Source organism: Lipotes vexillifer, unplaced genomic scaffold (genome assembly GCF_000442215.2).
Source record: "Lipotes vexillifer unplaced genomic scaffold, Lipotes_vexillifer_v1.1 scaffold293, whole genome shotgun sequence".
Taxonomy (NCBI): domain Eukaryota; kingdom Metazoa; phylum Chordata; class Mammalia; order Artiodactyla; family Lipotidae; genus Lipotes; species Lipotes vexillifer.
The window spans coordinates 851082-866365 of NW_006782084.1; the positions used below are offsets into that span (position 1 = coordinate 851082).

Sequence of the window (15284 nt, forward strand, 5' to 3'; positions counted from 1 at the left end):
GTGCAACAAATGTGTGCCTGTATCTTAGTATCTGTGAGTACAAGATACTAAGCATGGAGCTTTATGCATAAGTCTTTCATACCAGAGTGGTAAAGTGACTTGTCCAATGTCACATAGTTAGAGGACAAGAACCATAGCTTTCTAATTCCTTGTACAGAACACCCACTAGAATACCACCAACTATTTTTTGTTTAACTAAAGAATTTCTACATTTTCTGAAAATATGTGTTATATAGCACAATGTTTATTATTTACAAAAAATATGCTAAGGAAACATGTATCAGTAAATCTGGCTTTCTTAGTAACAATTTTAAAATTTACCTCCTATATAACCAGCAGAATACATGTCACTTTTACTAATTTTATTACCATATGTATCAGCTATTCTAATTAATTAAAATCTGCTAATATCCTGTTTGTGTAAGATATCTGTACCAAATTTAGAACAAAAATCCAAGATGAAGAGTTAATTTCAGTTCTAGCACTAACTTAAGGTAAGATTTTGGAAACTCTGCTCTATTTCTGACCCAGTCTTATGTGCAATCTACTTGCTTATTAGTACACTACATCTTGGGAAAAGGGCTTTTGTCCAAAATACATATACAGTGATTTATATTTATACAAATTTAATTATTACCTGATACTGCATTTAAACCATGTCCAACACTTCTCCCAGCTGAGGTAGATGTACAGTTTGTACAGGAAAGTTTAGGTCTTTTTGAATCATGATCCCGTTGCTGGTTTTGCGATCTTGAGCGTGCTCCCTGAGTTATCTCAGACTCACTATACCACGTAGACTGAAATGGTAATGCAGATGCTGATGCAGATGTAGACTGTAAGTTAAAAAAAATTTTTTTTAAAGGAACAATAAAACACTTGCAATTTTTAAATATTAAATTTAAATATTACATTTAATCTACAGTGCTCTAATAAATCCCCAAGGACCATTCATTCCTCACAGACACAAATTTTTCTACCATGTAGGTTTTTCATAGTCTTTGTTCCCTTCTACCACTTGTCCCTTTACTTTATACTTTAATTGTACTTTGCTAGGTAACCAATCTGATTTAGATTATGTCTTCTATGTAACTGAATATAGACACTAGTCTAGGAAACACTGAAGAGTAAAAACTATATGTAATCATTTTGTTCTCCTGGTTTAATATTAACCTTTTGAGGAACCTTGTTTCCTCTTCTTAGAGATAGACAGAACACCAAGAAAGGCACCAATATAGAAAGTGACTGTGAATACTCCACTATAAGATTTTCAACTAGTATAAAATGTATCTGGATCTTATGTCCATCTCAGGAATACAGTAAAACACTATAAATGGTACTAAAAAAAAAATCCTAATATATGGAATTTTTTCATCAGTGAAGGAAGAAACAGCTAAAACTACATACTGTAAAACTTTAAGCTCAAGGTTTTTTCTTTAAACATATAATTATATGTACAACATGAAATAACACAGAAGTTACAATGTACAAATACACACACACACACACACACACGCACACACAGAAAGAGACCAAGAAGGACGAATTTGACACATAATCTCTGAACTGCCTGAAGACACTTAGCACTAACATAAAAGTTATTTCTAGGAAATAACTTTTATTCTAGGAAATAAAGGAAAAAAGACATTTATAAACCATTTTAACATGTAAGCAGATGGTAAGTAGTTCATTTTATTGAAGAATATTAAAATGAAACAACATTCTTTAAAGTGTTTTATTTCTTGACAAAAGTTAAAAATGGAATGTTATCATGGGCCATAAATTCAGTCTATATTAACCTAGTATTATAAACGTAAGAGCCCAAATAATGTGTTCCATCAAAGAGTTTTAGAGTACAGATAAACAAATAAATAGGTATAATATAAATAAGTACTGTAATAGGAGATATGTTGAAAGTTTTACAGAAAAGAAAAAACTGTCTGAGGAAAGCAGGAGAATGCATAGGTGATAACTATGAACTCCATAGGTGGAGTTCACTGAGTAGGCAAATGAGGAAGGAGATTATAGACAGACAACACAAAAAGATAAAAAGATGTCTTAACTATTCTGCCATGGGAATTCTTCTAAGGCATTACTACTTACTTGATCTCCGATTATCTTTTAATTATGAGAAGCATACTGCATGCATTCAGGGAACTGTATTAGTCCATGGTAACTACAGAATAAACTGTGCACATACATGGAAAAGCAGAAGATGCAAAGCTGAAAAAGCAGGAATGGGCATATCAGGATTTCATCCATCCCTTGCCCATTCAATATTTTGCTAATTAAATGTAGAACTCCTCAGCTTAGCACAAACTTGGTCTCACAAGCCTTTCACACCAAGTTGTCCACAGAGCCCCCGATCAATGAACTGGAATAGCACATGAGATGAAATTCACGAGATATTTCAAAATGAAATCATTTTATGTGCCATTGTCAAGGTATCAGGGACTTAATCCTGCAGGCCAGTGGTTCTAAGACCTTTGAATATCAAAGACCAAAATTTTTTTAAAAATGGTTTGATTTAAAATTTAGAAATTACCGCCGCTTTTGACAGGTAAGGAAAACGAAAATAGCGAATACCACCTAACCCCATTCCCCAATCTTTTAAAAAGGGCATTTTATATGCTCCTAAAACAAGAACATAACAGAATAAAACAGACTTGTAAGGTGAATAAATTTTACTTGTACAAAATTCCTAACTTGTCCTTATTTTTCTCATTTTGCATGGACTGGACAAATTGTTACTGAATAGCACCTCCACAAATAAGACTTTAGGAGCTACTGAAGGAGGTAATACCATCAGATCAACTACTCAGAAATATCTTTAGAGCACTGTGGAAGGTTAAAGGAGTGGGATGGACAAAAAGTGGGCAAATCAGGAAGTCACTGGACTAGCAAGAAATGCTAGTAATTCCCATTACTTTCGTTCCTTGGGACGAAAGTAATGGGAATAGAGAGCCATTATAAAAGATAAAAATTCATCAAACTTAGAGACAACGTGAGAAATGAACAAAAAGTCTATAAAGTCACTCCAGTTTTCTGACACTGGCCACTGGTGAGATAAAGACACACTCACTGTTCGGCAATTTTCATGACTCACAACTCTAAAAGGTAGCCTGTATGTCATCCCAGAGACAAAAATACTCAGTATAGGAGAGGAGAAATAAAGTCTGACCAATTCTTCTGCTCGCTTAAATTCAAAGTCAGACTTTTCCCTGGTTCCTACCAATCCAATTTTGTCCACTGTTCAAATATTGTCAGTCTGAAGCAATTAGCTTTTTTCCCCTCTGAATTCTTTTAACAATTAAATAAAGGATGGGGTTCATTTATACACTATCTTATCTCTTTTGCTATCTAAAACTACTGGTGGCCAAACGAAATCAGGAAGAGTCTGTCTCCAAAGTATACTTAAGTATACTGCCTTGTAGACACCAGATGCTTAAAAAAGTACTTTTGGGGTTGTTTGCACTTCTTAGCTGTTATGAATAATGCTACTATGAACGTCTGTGTTCAAGTTTTGTGTAGACATGTTTCTAATTTTCTTGGGTGTAACTAATGGGTCATATAATACCTCAAAGTTTGACTTTTAGAATAATTAATAAACTGTTTTCCAAAGTGGCTGTACCAGTTTAAAACCCTACAAGCAATTTATGAGGGTCCAAATTTCTCCACAACCTTGTCAACTCTTGTTATTGTCTCACTTTTTAATTTTATTTTAGCCATTCTAGTGGGTATGAAGTGGTGTCTCATTATAGTGTACATTTGCATTTCCTAATGGCTGATGTTGAGCATCTATTTATGCGTTCATTGGCCATTTGTACATCTCTGGACACATGTCTATTCAGGTCCTTCGCCCATTTTAAACTGGGTTTTTTTTTATTGTTAGGATGTAAGAGTTCTTTACATAGTCTGGTTACAAGTTCCTTGTCAGATAGCATATTGTTTACAAATATTTTCTCCCATTCTGTAAGTTGTCTTTTCAGTCTCTTCATGGTATCACTTGACTCACTAGTTTTTTAATTTGTTAAGTCCAATTAATCTTGTTGCATTCATTACCTCCAGACTAAGAACATTCATATGAAAATAAGAAGTGGATAGAATTATTAAATATCCATTCAAGTTCCATGGAGTTCTCTCTCATTTTCACTAAATTTCCAGTCTCTACCCCAAATAAGTAACAGATTTGGCTCCTGTAATAAACAATTTTTATGGGTTACTCTCAAAAGGTTATCTGTGATTAGAAAGGAAAATTGCATGGTATGTGCAGGGGGCTGTCTAGCCCAACCAAAGTAGCTGAATACTACTTTGTGTATCTGAGAAATCATATTAAACAGTTTGAAAACTTGATAGAAGGGAAGTTTACAAACATTCTGTAACTACTAGCAGGCATCCAATTTTCATTTTATTTACTTATTTATTTTTATCTTCATGATACTTATTTAGGTTGTCCTTCCAACAAGAGGTTTTCGGGAAGGACAGTCAATGAAATCATTATTTATTTACCATTAGTATTGTATAAGTCAGTATTTGCATTCAGAAAATAATTACTTCTAAAAAAGGCTAAAAAATATTCCCAATGCATATGCCCTTAAAACAGTACAGCAAAAAAGAACCTTAATGAGAAAATATTTGTAAATCATATACCTAGTTAGGAACTTGTAACTAGAATATATAAAAACATATAACTCATAACCTGAATCAAGAGTAAGCTTTCAAAACAGAAAACACCAAGCCCACATGGGTTCACTGGAGAATTCAATCAAACATTTAAGGAAGAAATCATACTAATTCTCTACAATCTCTTTCAGAGGAAAGCAGCAGAGAAAATACTTCCTAACTCATTCTAAGATATGATGAGGCCAGCACTACCTTAATTCCAAAACCAGACAAAGACTTAATAAGGAAAGAAATCTATAGTGCATTCTCTCTCATGAACACAGATGCAAAAATCCTGAACAAAATATGAGCAAATCGGGAAGTCCCTGACAGTATAGTGGTTAGGACCTGGTGCTTTCACTGCTGTGGCTTGGGTTTAATCCCTGGTCAGGGTACTAAGATCCTGCAAGCCATGTGATGCAGCAAGAAAAAAAAAAATAGCAAACTGAATCCAAAAAAGTACAAAATCCAATACCCCTTTATGATTAAAAACTCTCAGCAAACTAGAAATAGAAGGTAACTTCCTCAACTTGATAAAGAATGCAAAGAATGTACAGTTAACATTATATTTAATGGAGAGAAACTCAAAAGCCTTCACACCAAGATCAGGTACAAGGCAAGGATGTCCTTTCTCACTGCTTTTTTTCTTTTTTTAAAAACTGACATATATTGATATGTAACATTATATCATTTTCTAGTGCACAACGTAATTATATATAGACACACATATATAATGACCACCACAATAATTCTACTTAACATTCCCCACTACATAGTATAATTTTTTCCTTGTGATGAGAACTTTTAAAATCTACTCTCTTAGCAACTTTCAAATACACAATATAGTATTATTAATTATAGTCACCATTCTGTACACTACATCCCCATGATTTATTTTATAACTGGAATTTTGTAACTTTTGACCACCTTCACCCATTCTATACTCTGCTTTGGGCAGTACAGATATTTTAAGAATATTAATTCTTCCAACCCATGAGCATGGAATATCTTTCCACTCATTTGTGTCTTCTTCGATTTCTTTCATCAATGTCTTATAGCTTTCAGTGTAGAGGTCTTTCACTTCCTTGGCTAAATTTATTCCTAGGTATTTTATTCTTTTTGATGCAACTGTAAATTGGATTGTTTTCTTAATTTCTCTGACACAACAGATTTTTGTTTATTGATTTTATATCTTGCAGCTTCACCAAATTCATTTATTAGTTGTTTTCTGATGGGGTCTTTAAATTTTTCTATATATAGTATTATATCATCTGCAAATACTGATAGTTTTACTTCCTCCTTTCCAATTTGGATTCCTTTTATTCCTTTTTCTTATCTGATTGCTCTGGCTAGGACTTCCAATACTATACTGAATAAAAGTGGCAAGAGTGGGCATCCTTATCTCATCTTGCTCCTGATCTCAGAGGAAAAGTTTTTCACATTTCTCCAGTTAGTATGATGTTAGCTCTGGGCTTGTCATATATGGCCTTTATTACAATGAGGTATGTTCCCTTGACACCCATTTTGTTCAGTTTTTATCATAAATGAATGCTGAATTTTGTCCAATGCTTTTTCTGCATCTATTGAGATGATATGATTTTTAGCCTTCATTTAGTTAATGTAGTGTACCATGTTAATTAATACGCAGATGTTAAACCATCGTTCTTGTAAGCCAGGGATAAAATCTCCCTTGACCGTGGTATACTATCCTTTTAAATTATTGCTGAATTCAGTTTGCTAATATTCTGTAGAGGAGTTTTGCATTTATGTTCATCATGGACACTAGCCTTTAATTTTCTTCTCTTGTAGTGTCCTTGGCTAGTGCTGATATTAGGGTAATGCTGGCTTCATAAAATGAGTTAAGGAGTGTTACCCCTCTTCTATTTTTTGGAAGAGTTTGAGAAAGATTGGTATTAATTCTTTGAATGTTTGGTAGAATTAATAAGTGTTCTGATCCCAGACTTTTTTTGTTGGGAGGCTTTTGATTACTGATTAAATCTCCTTACTCATTACTGGTCTGCTCAGATTTTCTAATTCTTCATGATTCAATCTTCATAGGTTTTGTGTTTCTAGGAATTTATCCATTTCTTAAAGGTTGTCCAATCTTTTGGTGTATAACTGTTCATAGTAGTCCCTTATGCTACTTTTTATTTTTGTGGTATCATTTGTAACATCTCCTCTTTCATTTTTGGTTTTATTTATTTGAGTCTTTTTTTTTCTTGGTGAGTCTAGCTAAAGATATGTCTATTTTGTTTATCTTTTCAAAACGCCACCTCTTATTTCACTTATCCTTTTGTCTTTTTAGTCTCTATTTCATTTACTTATGTTCTGTTCTTTGCTATTTTCACTTCACCACTCTTTTTCAACACTGTACTGGAAGTTCTAGCTAATGCAATAAGGCAAGAAAATAAAGTAAAAGGTATACAGATTGGGAAGAAAGACCTTACTTGCAGATGACATGATTATACAGAAAATCTGAAAGAAAAACTCCTGGAACTAACTAATAATTATAGAAAGGTTTCAGGATACAAGGCTAATATACAAAAGTCAATTGTTTTACTATATATCAGCAATGAAAAAGTAGAATTTGAATTTGAAACTAAAAACTCTTACAATTCAATAATAAAATGACAAATAAACTGATTTAAAAATGAGCAAAAGATCTGAATAGACATTTCTCCAAAAATATAAAAATAGCTAATCAGCACATGAAAAAATGCTCAACATCCTGAGTCACCAAGGAAATCCAAATCAAAACTACAAGATACTACACTTCACACCCACGACAGGATGGCCAGAATCAAAATGTAAGATAAGTACAGGAAAGGATGAAGAGATCAGAACTTTCATGTATAACTTCTGTGGGAATATAAAATGGCCCAGCCAGTTTGGAAAACAGTGTAGCAGTTCCTCAAAAAACTGAACACAGAGTTACTGTATGTATGATTCAGCAAATCTACTCTTAGGTATATACCCAAGATAACTGAAAACATTAGTCCACAGAGAGCCTTGCACATGAATGCTTACAGCAGCATTATTCATAATAGCCAAAAGGTGAAAACATCCCAAATGTCCATCAGTGGTTGAATGAATTAACAAAATGTAGTACATCCATACAATGGAATATTATTCATCCATAAAAAGAAATGAAATGCTGATACTGCTATCATCATGTAGATGAACTTTAAACAAACATGCTATGTAAGACAAGCTAGTAATAAAAGCCCACACAGAATGTTTCTACTCATGTATATGAAAGTTCCAAATAAGGAAATCTACAGAGACAGAAAGTAGATTAGTGGTTGCTTATTGCTGAGGGGGAGAGGAGGGAGACAGTGTAGTGACAGCTAAAAGATCTGGGATATTCTCTTGAGGTAATGAAAGATTCTGAAGTTGACTATGGCAATGGTTTGCACAATTCTGCGAATACACTAAAAATCACTGAATTGTACACTTTAAATGGGCAAGTCATATGTTATCTGATTTATATCTTAATAAAGCTATTATTAAAAAAATAATCTTAACAATTGCTGCAAATGCAACCAATGTTATCCACTGGACAACGCTTAATCAAGAGAAATCATATAATGCACAGTAATGGCAGCAAGTCCAGAATAAAATGCTCTTCCTTGGCTTCTCATTTCCATGAATCAATACCTTGACTGTGATGACTGACAATTCCTGCTTCAAAAATTTTCCAGACCATAAGCAACAACTTAAAACTTTGACCTCTTCTTTATTTTAAATATTCATGTGCTGGAGAGTATCCATATCCAGGCTAATGCAGAAGTCTTACATTCTAGTTTCTATTCAGAATGAGCAGTCTTCTCAATTATCACAAAAAAGACAGCTGATCTTAAGAATGTACGGATTCATGATGCCCAACTTTATGAGAAATCTAGGTAAGAAACCTTATATTTACACAAAATGGAATGACTAGGAGTTCATTTATCCCTCAAAATATCCTAGGATTCATATCTGGATCAAGACAGACTACAAGAATGTTAATATTTAGATCACTCTGTTGTCCCTTTACAGAACTGTTTTCACTGACCTGTAGTTTGACATCATGTCCTTTGCATATACTGTTTACCAAGAAAGTTTCACTAAACTAGGTATATACTTATAGTATGAATACTGCCCTGAAGACACTGTCTTCTATATCATTCACTGTCCCCGCTTTCAGACTAAACTGCCAAGCACTGCTTCCTTTTCTTATGAACAAAACACCTTATAGACCTGGTTGTGCTTCCCTGTGATCTCCCTGACACCCACACAAGGGCCGAAGTTTAACTTTAGAATACTGCCATGGGCTTACAAATGCATATCAATGTTATAACCAACCTTAACTCACTCTCAATATTTTATTTGTATTTTCCTGATTGCATTTAAAACTATTTTCATTTTCTTGTCTAATTGTGTGTGTATGTGTGTGTGTGTGTGTGTGTATGTATATATGTATATATTTCCCTGGAAACTACCTTTGTAGCAGATAAACAAACCAAAATGAGCAAAAAAAAGGTTAATGACCATTGGTTATTTTAATTCTTGAAAATACATACTTTGCAAAATACGCAATAGTACTGAGTTCTGTAACTTAATATACAAACTAGAAAAAGATGTAAAAAACACCTAGAGGGCTTCCCTGGTGGCGCAGTGGTTGGGAGCCCACCTGCCGATGCAGGGGACACGGGTTCGTGCCCCGGTCTGGGAGGATCCCGCGTGCCGTGGAGTGGCTGGGCCCATGAGCCATGGCTGCTGGGCCTGCGCATCCGGAGCCTGTGTTCCGCAGCGGGAGGGGCCACAACAGTGAGAGGCCCGCGTACCGCAAAATAAATAAATAAATAAATAAATAAATAAAATTTTTAAAAAACAACACCTAGAACCTCCATAAAAATCCTATTTTATTATTTCATATTAAAAGTAATCAATCTCTCCAAAAAGCAAGAAGTGGGATTAAGGGTTGCTTAAATTAAGTTACAGAAAAATATATAAAAGTAACAAAAATAATTACATATTCACAGAATACTCCCAAATTTTCACTTTTAACTACATGAATTACATAAATTAAATTCTCTTTCCAAAAATATCTAAAATTCTACTTACTGTTGCCAAAGAGATTAAGGTGATCACAGTTTTCTACCATTCAAATTGTAACAAAAATTTAAAGATAGAGTAACAGAAATATCGGCAAGATTAACAGCAGAGGCAGCCCAGCTTACAAATGGCCAAGAACCAAAAGACATTTTGAAAATCAACTGTTTGGAACTTAGAACCTACATTTGCCAAAGACACAATGCTATCCAGAAGTCTTAGATTCTTCAGCTCAGGCACACTGTATACTAATCCTGGAACTGGGAGAAACCACTTATCTTTCCAGATTTCAGATCTTTATTTATGAAATGACACAAGCATCTGTCCTATTTAACTAAGATTAAAAATTAAAAATGTGCTGCAAAATGTCAAGCACTGTACAAATAAGGTGTTTTCTTATCATCTGATCCATAACGTAAATGAGATTGAACTACTATGCCCTGTTCTGACCCTCTTTTCTCAAGGTTCACTAATAAAGAAGGGGAGGGACTTCCCTGATGGCACAGTGGTTAAGAATCCACCTGCCAATGCAGAAGACAAGGGTTCGATCCCTGGTCCGGGAAGATCCCATATGCCACGAAGCAACTAAGCCTGTGTACCACAACTACTGAGGCTGCGCTCTAGAGCCTGCAAGTCACAACTACTGAGCCCCCGTGCCACAACTACTGCAGCCCACGTGCCTACAGCCTGTGCTCTGCAACAAAGAGAAGCCACCGCAATGAGAAGCCCGCACACTGCAACAAAGAGTAGCCCTCACTGGCCGCAACTAGAGAAAGCCCGCGCACAGCAACGAAGACCCAACGCAGCCAATAAATAAATAAACAAGTAATTTTAAAAAAAGGGGGGGGGGAGTGTTGTGTCCCAGCTGGTTTTGAGTCAGAAAATATCAGCAATTAACCAAAAAAGTTCCCTTTGATATTCAAAGGTCTCTTTCATTCATTAGATACACATCTTGCTGAATAATCTTAAGAATATTAAATAAAACTAAATGTGTGATATATAATTTAAATATTCTGATAACATATTATACTATCCCCTAAGGATATTAATTATCTATTTAAACCAATGGAAAGCCAGGAAATGATAACAACAGCAGTAACAATCATAATTATAAGCTGTAACATCTGAACTCTTACTAGGTTCCAGGCACTGTTGTTCTAAGTGCTTTACATGTATTATTTCTTCCAATTAATTTTAACAGTAACTATGTGAGAAAATTACCATTATCACCATTTCACAGAAGAGGAAACAGGAAAGTACTTTCCTCAAGAACACAGGAATTTCAGTTCCTAAATCAAAACTAAAAGAGCAAAGCAGCCTATGAACAGTTGACAAGATTGGAAATATTCCTATAACCCATTAAAGAAAGAAAAAAAAAAAGATTGGAAGCCACTTAAAATAACTGAAAAACATTAAGGAAAACACTAAATTATAAAACTGATTAATCTTATTAAGAACCAATAAAACATTTAAAATTTTTTTACATGTTTGCATTTGTTTAACTTCCACAATGAAAAATTAGACTTTCAGAATAATCTATGACATTAAGAACTGGAAGAAAAAGTCTGAAAAATATTATTTTAAAGTGCATGTCAATAAGTTTTCTAAATATATTCAAGACTTTTAGTCTGGTTTCAGTCTGTGTTCCTCACTAATTAGCTATACGAAAAATTAGACAAAGATCAGCAGACAAAACTTTATTAATATAGGAAAAACCCCCAATTGTGTGCTCTTAACAAGTCACAATCATTTAACCCACAACATTTCTGTAGAATGGAAAATATGTGATTCTGCACCTCTGGCAAGCATACTCTTGCCTAGCAACAGAGTAAAAAAATACATTAGCAAACAACATTTAAAATAAGTCCAAGTAAACAGTACACATAATGTCAGCAGGTTGGCAGTAGATATGGGCATTTTAGAGAAATTATTTTATTTCATTTGTGCTTCTCTGAGTATTTTATAAAATGCTTATTACGACGCAGAAGAACTTTCAAATGACTTTGTCATACAGTACATTGCATGATATATAAATATATAAACATTACTTAAGACTTAAACAGATATTTTCACTAAAGGATTCTCTTAGGGTCAGTTACCGAAACATCAGACTTTTGCAAATGTCGTGCAATTTAATGAGGTGTTCAGCCAATAATGCGATAAACTTAACATTTGAAAGATGAGCAAGATAAACTGTGTTAAAGCTACAAACCATGCCTCTGAGATTTACAGTTTTATACTACAACCACTGTTATAACAATAATAAGCTATTTCAAAAACCAAAGTGTTATTGGTCCTAAGGAAAATTAGCTACATAAAAGGAACTTAGATTGCTTTATGTAGATTATGAACCAATGCAAACTCATTACTAACTGTAAAAATAAAACCCCATAATTCATGTAAAAGACAGCCTGTTAACTCAACTAATACTTCAATGCTTTTAGGTTAGAAGGTTTCCAAGTCTTTGGAAACTATGAACATTTTACTTATGACCACAATCCATTATTCAAAATTCTTAAGTTCAAAACTTTGAAAAACATTAAGTTTTTGCTAGTGTGGAACATTAAATCAGTCTGCTGCAGATATATTAATCTTTTGATTACAGGATGCCTCAGATTCAACTGAGGGTGTTATAAACACACTCTACTACTTTTCTAAAATCCAGAAAATCACATGGCCCCAAGGATTTTGAAAATGAGACTGTGTATGTACACACATTCCAAATTAAGATGTTACCTGATATTCAGAATCCAGTCTAAATGAAGAGTCCCTTGAGTGATAGGTATCATTTAAACTACTTCCTCTGCTTCCAGACATCATCCTAGCACTTAAAGAGCTAGAGGGTTGAACAGAAATTCTTCTGGGAATCCTTGAAGGCTTAGACTCCATTCTTAATGTTTCCTGTGAAATGCAAATTTTGATTAATTGCCTTTTGGAAAACATGCAAACCTTTGATTCTTAATCCTCTCCTTAATGATCAGCTCAAATAAAGAATTAACCATGCAGGGGCTTCCCTGGTGGCGCAGTGGTTGAGAGTCTGCCTGCCGATGCAGGGGACACGGGTTCGAACCCCAGTCCGGGAAGATCCCACATGCCGCGGAGCGGCTGGGCCCCGTGAGCCATGGCCGCTGAGCCTGTGCGTCCGGAGCCTGTGCTCCGCAACGGGAGAGGCCACAACAGTGAGAGGCCCGCGTACAAAAAAATTAACCGAATATGGTATGGTAAACTGTGAGATTATCATCACTCTCCTTCTACACGCAGAGGTCTGAAGACCATCAAAGGTTCCCTATTGCCCATAAAATGAAGCAAACATGATAAAAGTGGTGATGAGAAACTGAGGTTTGTTGTTTCTAAAGCCTGAGCTCTTTTCCTTATTCAATTTCCTCTATATAAAATCCTAGGGACTTCCCTAGTGGTCCAGTTGGTAAGACTCCACACTCCCAGTGCAGGGGGCCCGCGTCTGATCCCTGCTCGGGGAAGTAGATCCCGCATGCATGCTGCAACTAAGACTGCATGCGGCAACTAAGAAGTCCGAGTGTCACAACTAAGACCTGGCACAGCCTAAATAAGTAAATAAATAAAGTAAATAAGTAAATAAGATCCTACACGAATTAGCCCTTGACTCTTGTTATTCCTATTATGAATGTTTGATACTCATACCATAGCATTAGCTATACTGTAGTATCTGTACATTCCCTAACACAATATGCTCTCACAAGACTTTGTATGTGCCTGCAAAGTCTATACATTCCCCATTCAATTCCTGGGCATAGTCTTAAAACAAGATCAAGTGTTACTTATACTTTTTACATACTCTTTTAAAGACATCATACTACACACTGTAATTTGTTTTCCTGTCTCCTCTTCTCAAAAGTTAGAATAATTTCTAAGTTTTCTTCACTAAACATTCCTCAACACATGCCAAGAGTCACCATTAGCTATGCCTTTTTTTAACTCTCTCTATAAGTGGATTCATACAACATGTACTCCTTTATGTCTGGCTTCATTTGCTCAACATTATATTTGTGAGACTGATTCTGCTGTTGCATGCAGTTGTAGTAAGTTCACTCTAATTAGTTTATGTAATATTCGACTGTATCAATACACACAATTTATTTGTCTATTCTACTGCAGGTGGACACTGGACTGTTTCCAGTTTTAGGCTATTACAAGTAAGGCTGCTATAAAAACATTAATTTTATAAATTAAGGAAAAACTTCTAAAGTTTTCTGGGGAAAGGATTTACAATGATGCCTCTGAACAACTGAGATACCACCAGTCTTGAGAGTAAAAAGAGAAGGGCAAAAGAAAGTAACAGTAAAAAGAAATCAGGATAATCTCTTCAACTCCTCCCAGTTACCCACTTTCAAGGTCAAAAATTATTCCCTTATTTTTCTGGTATTGGATTGAAATTAAGGCAAGAAAAAAGTAATGTACTTCACTTGCCTAGATAGGTATATCTGCTGTATTAAAACCTTCAAATCTAAACATTTAAGTTAAAAATATCTAATTCACTTTCAACTCATTAACTTATCAACTAAGTTTTAGCATCATTCTACCTTAAAAGTTACTACAAAAGAATTTTTTTCATTATCTGCCTCAAAAACAGGGTGTCAAGCAATGACAGAAAAGAGGATGAAGACGCAAAAACATCAACAAAACATATGGCCGATACTGCAGTAGGATACACAACAAACATGAAAAAGATATAACACAAGCCTAGTATCAATTAAAATTATTCGACTAAGAGCATCCAGCTAATGAGAAACCAGAGTAAAAGCTACACTCTGGGACATGACTAAATCAAAGATAGCTTATCAGAAAAGGTCTGTTTGAAGTCCCAGTTAAACATGACAAGGTTATCCTTCTGCATCTATTTTGGTTCCTCTTTCAAAAACCCCTATAAAATGACAGTCGATGAATCCAAAAGCTTTAACTATGAAAAGAATAGGAAAAGGGACCATAAAAGGCAAGAGATTTCAATGTTACATTTGGAAAATCCAAAAAAGTCAGAGGAGAGGTAGAGTAATTCAGCAGAAAGGATAAAAAATACACCCTAGGTACTTTCTAGAAAGAGGTAGGAACTGGAAGCAAAGCAGTTGGCCTTAGCATCCTAGAAAGAATCAAGACCTGGAGATACAAGGTATCATAAGAAAGGGATGATGCATGGAGTTGCTGAATTAAAATCTGTACTTGGAGCAGTAAAACCCTCAATTCTCCCCTCTAGCACCATTCTTCCGAAAACAGGATATTTATTCTCTGGAGAATAAGGATCTCCCATGTAACCCTCCCCACCGCCCCCCCCCCCAGGAAATATACAACCATCTCTGCAAAGGTTAAGTATAAGGAATAAAAGAAAATCTATATATTCAATGTTGAGACCCAAAAACTCTTTCCTGGTGCTGTTTTTACAATGCTGTCAGAAAACCAAACAAAATACCTGAGATAAAATTTCTGGATACTGACATTTGGAATGCTTCCAATTACACAGCTAGCCTGCCATTTGACCATCCTACCCAAAGCAAAGTCCA

At 34.9% G+C, this 15284-nt stretch overlaps 1 protein-coding gene across 3 annotated transcripts in view; it reads right to left on the bottom strand.

Moving 5' to 3' along the window:
* Positions 1–12644, bottom strand: part of MARCHF7 (membrane associated ring-CH-type finger 7) — a 34833-nt gene extending 22189 nt beyond the window's left edge. Inside the window, exons 1-2 of one of the 3 annotated variants that reach the window (XM_007454984.1) lie at positions 12490–12644; positions 638–833 (exon numbers count right to left, since the gene is read on the bottom strand). In XM_007454984.1, the coding sequence (XP_007455046.1) occupies positions 638–833; positions 12490–12642 (349 nt within the window). In that variant the 5' untranslated portion in view covers positions 12643–12644. Of the gene's footprint in view, positions 1–637; positions 834–9765; positions 9958–12489 lie in introns of those variants that run through there. The other 2 variants (XM_007454985.1, XM_007454983.1) reach the window with 2 other exon arrangements.
* Between the last annotated feature and the right edge of the window lie 2640 nt (positions 12645–15284).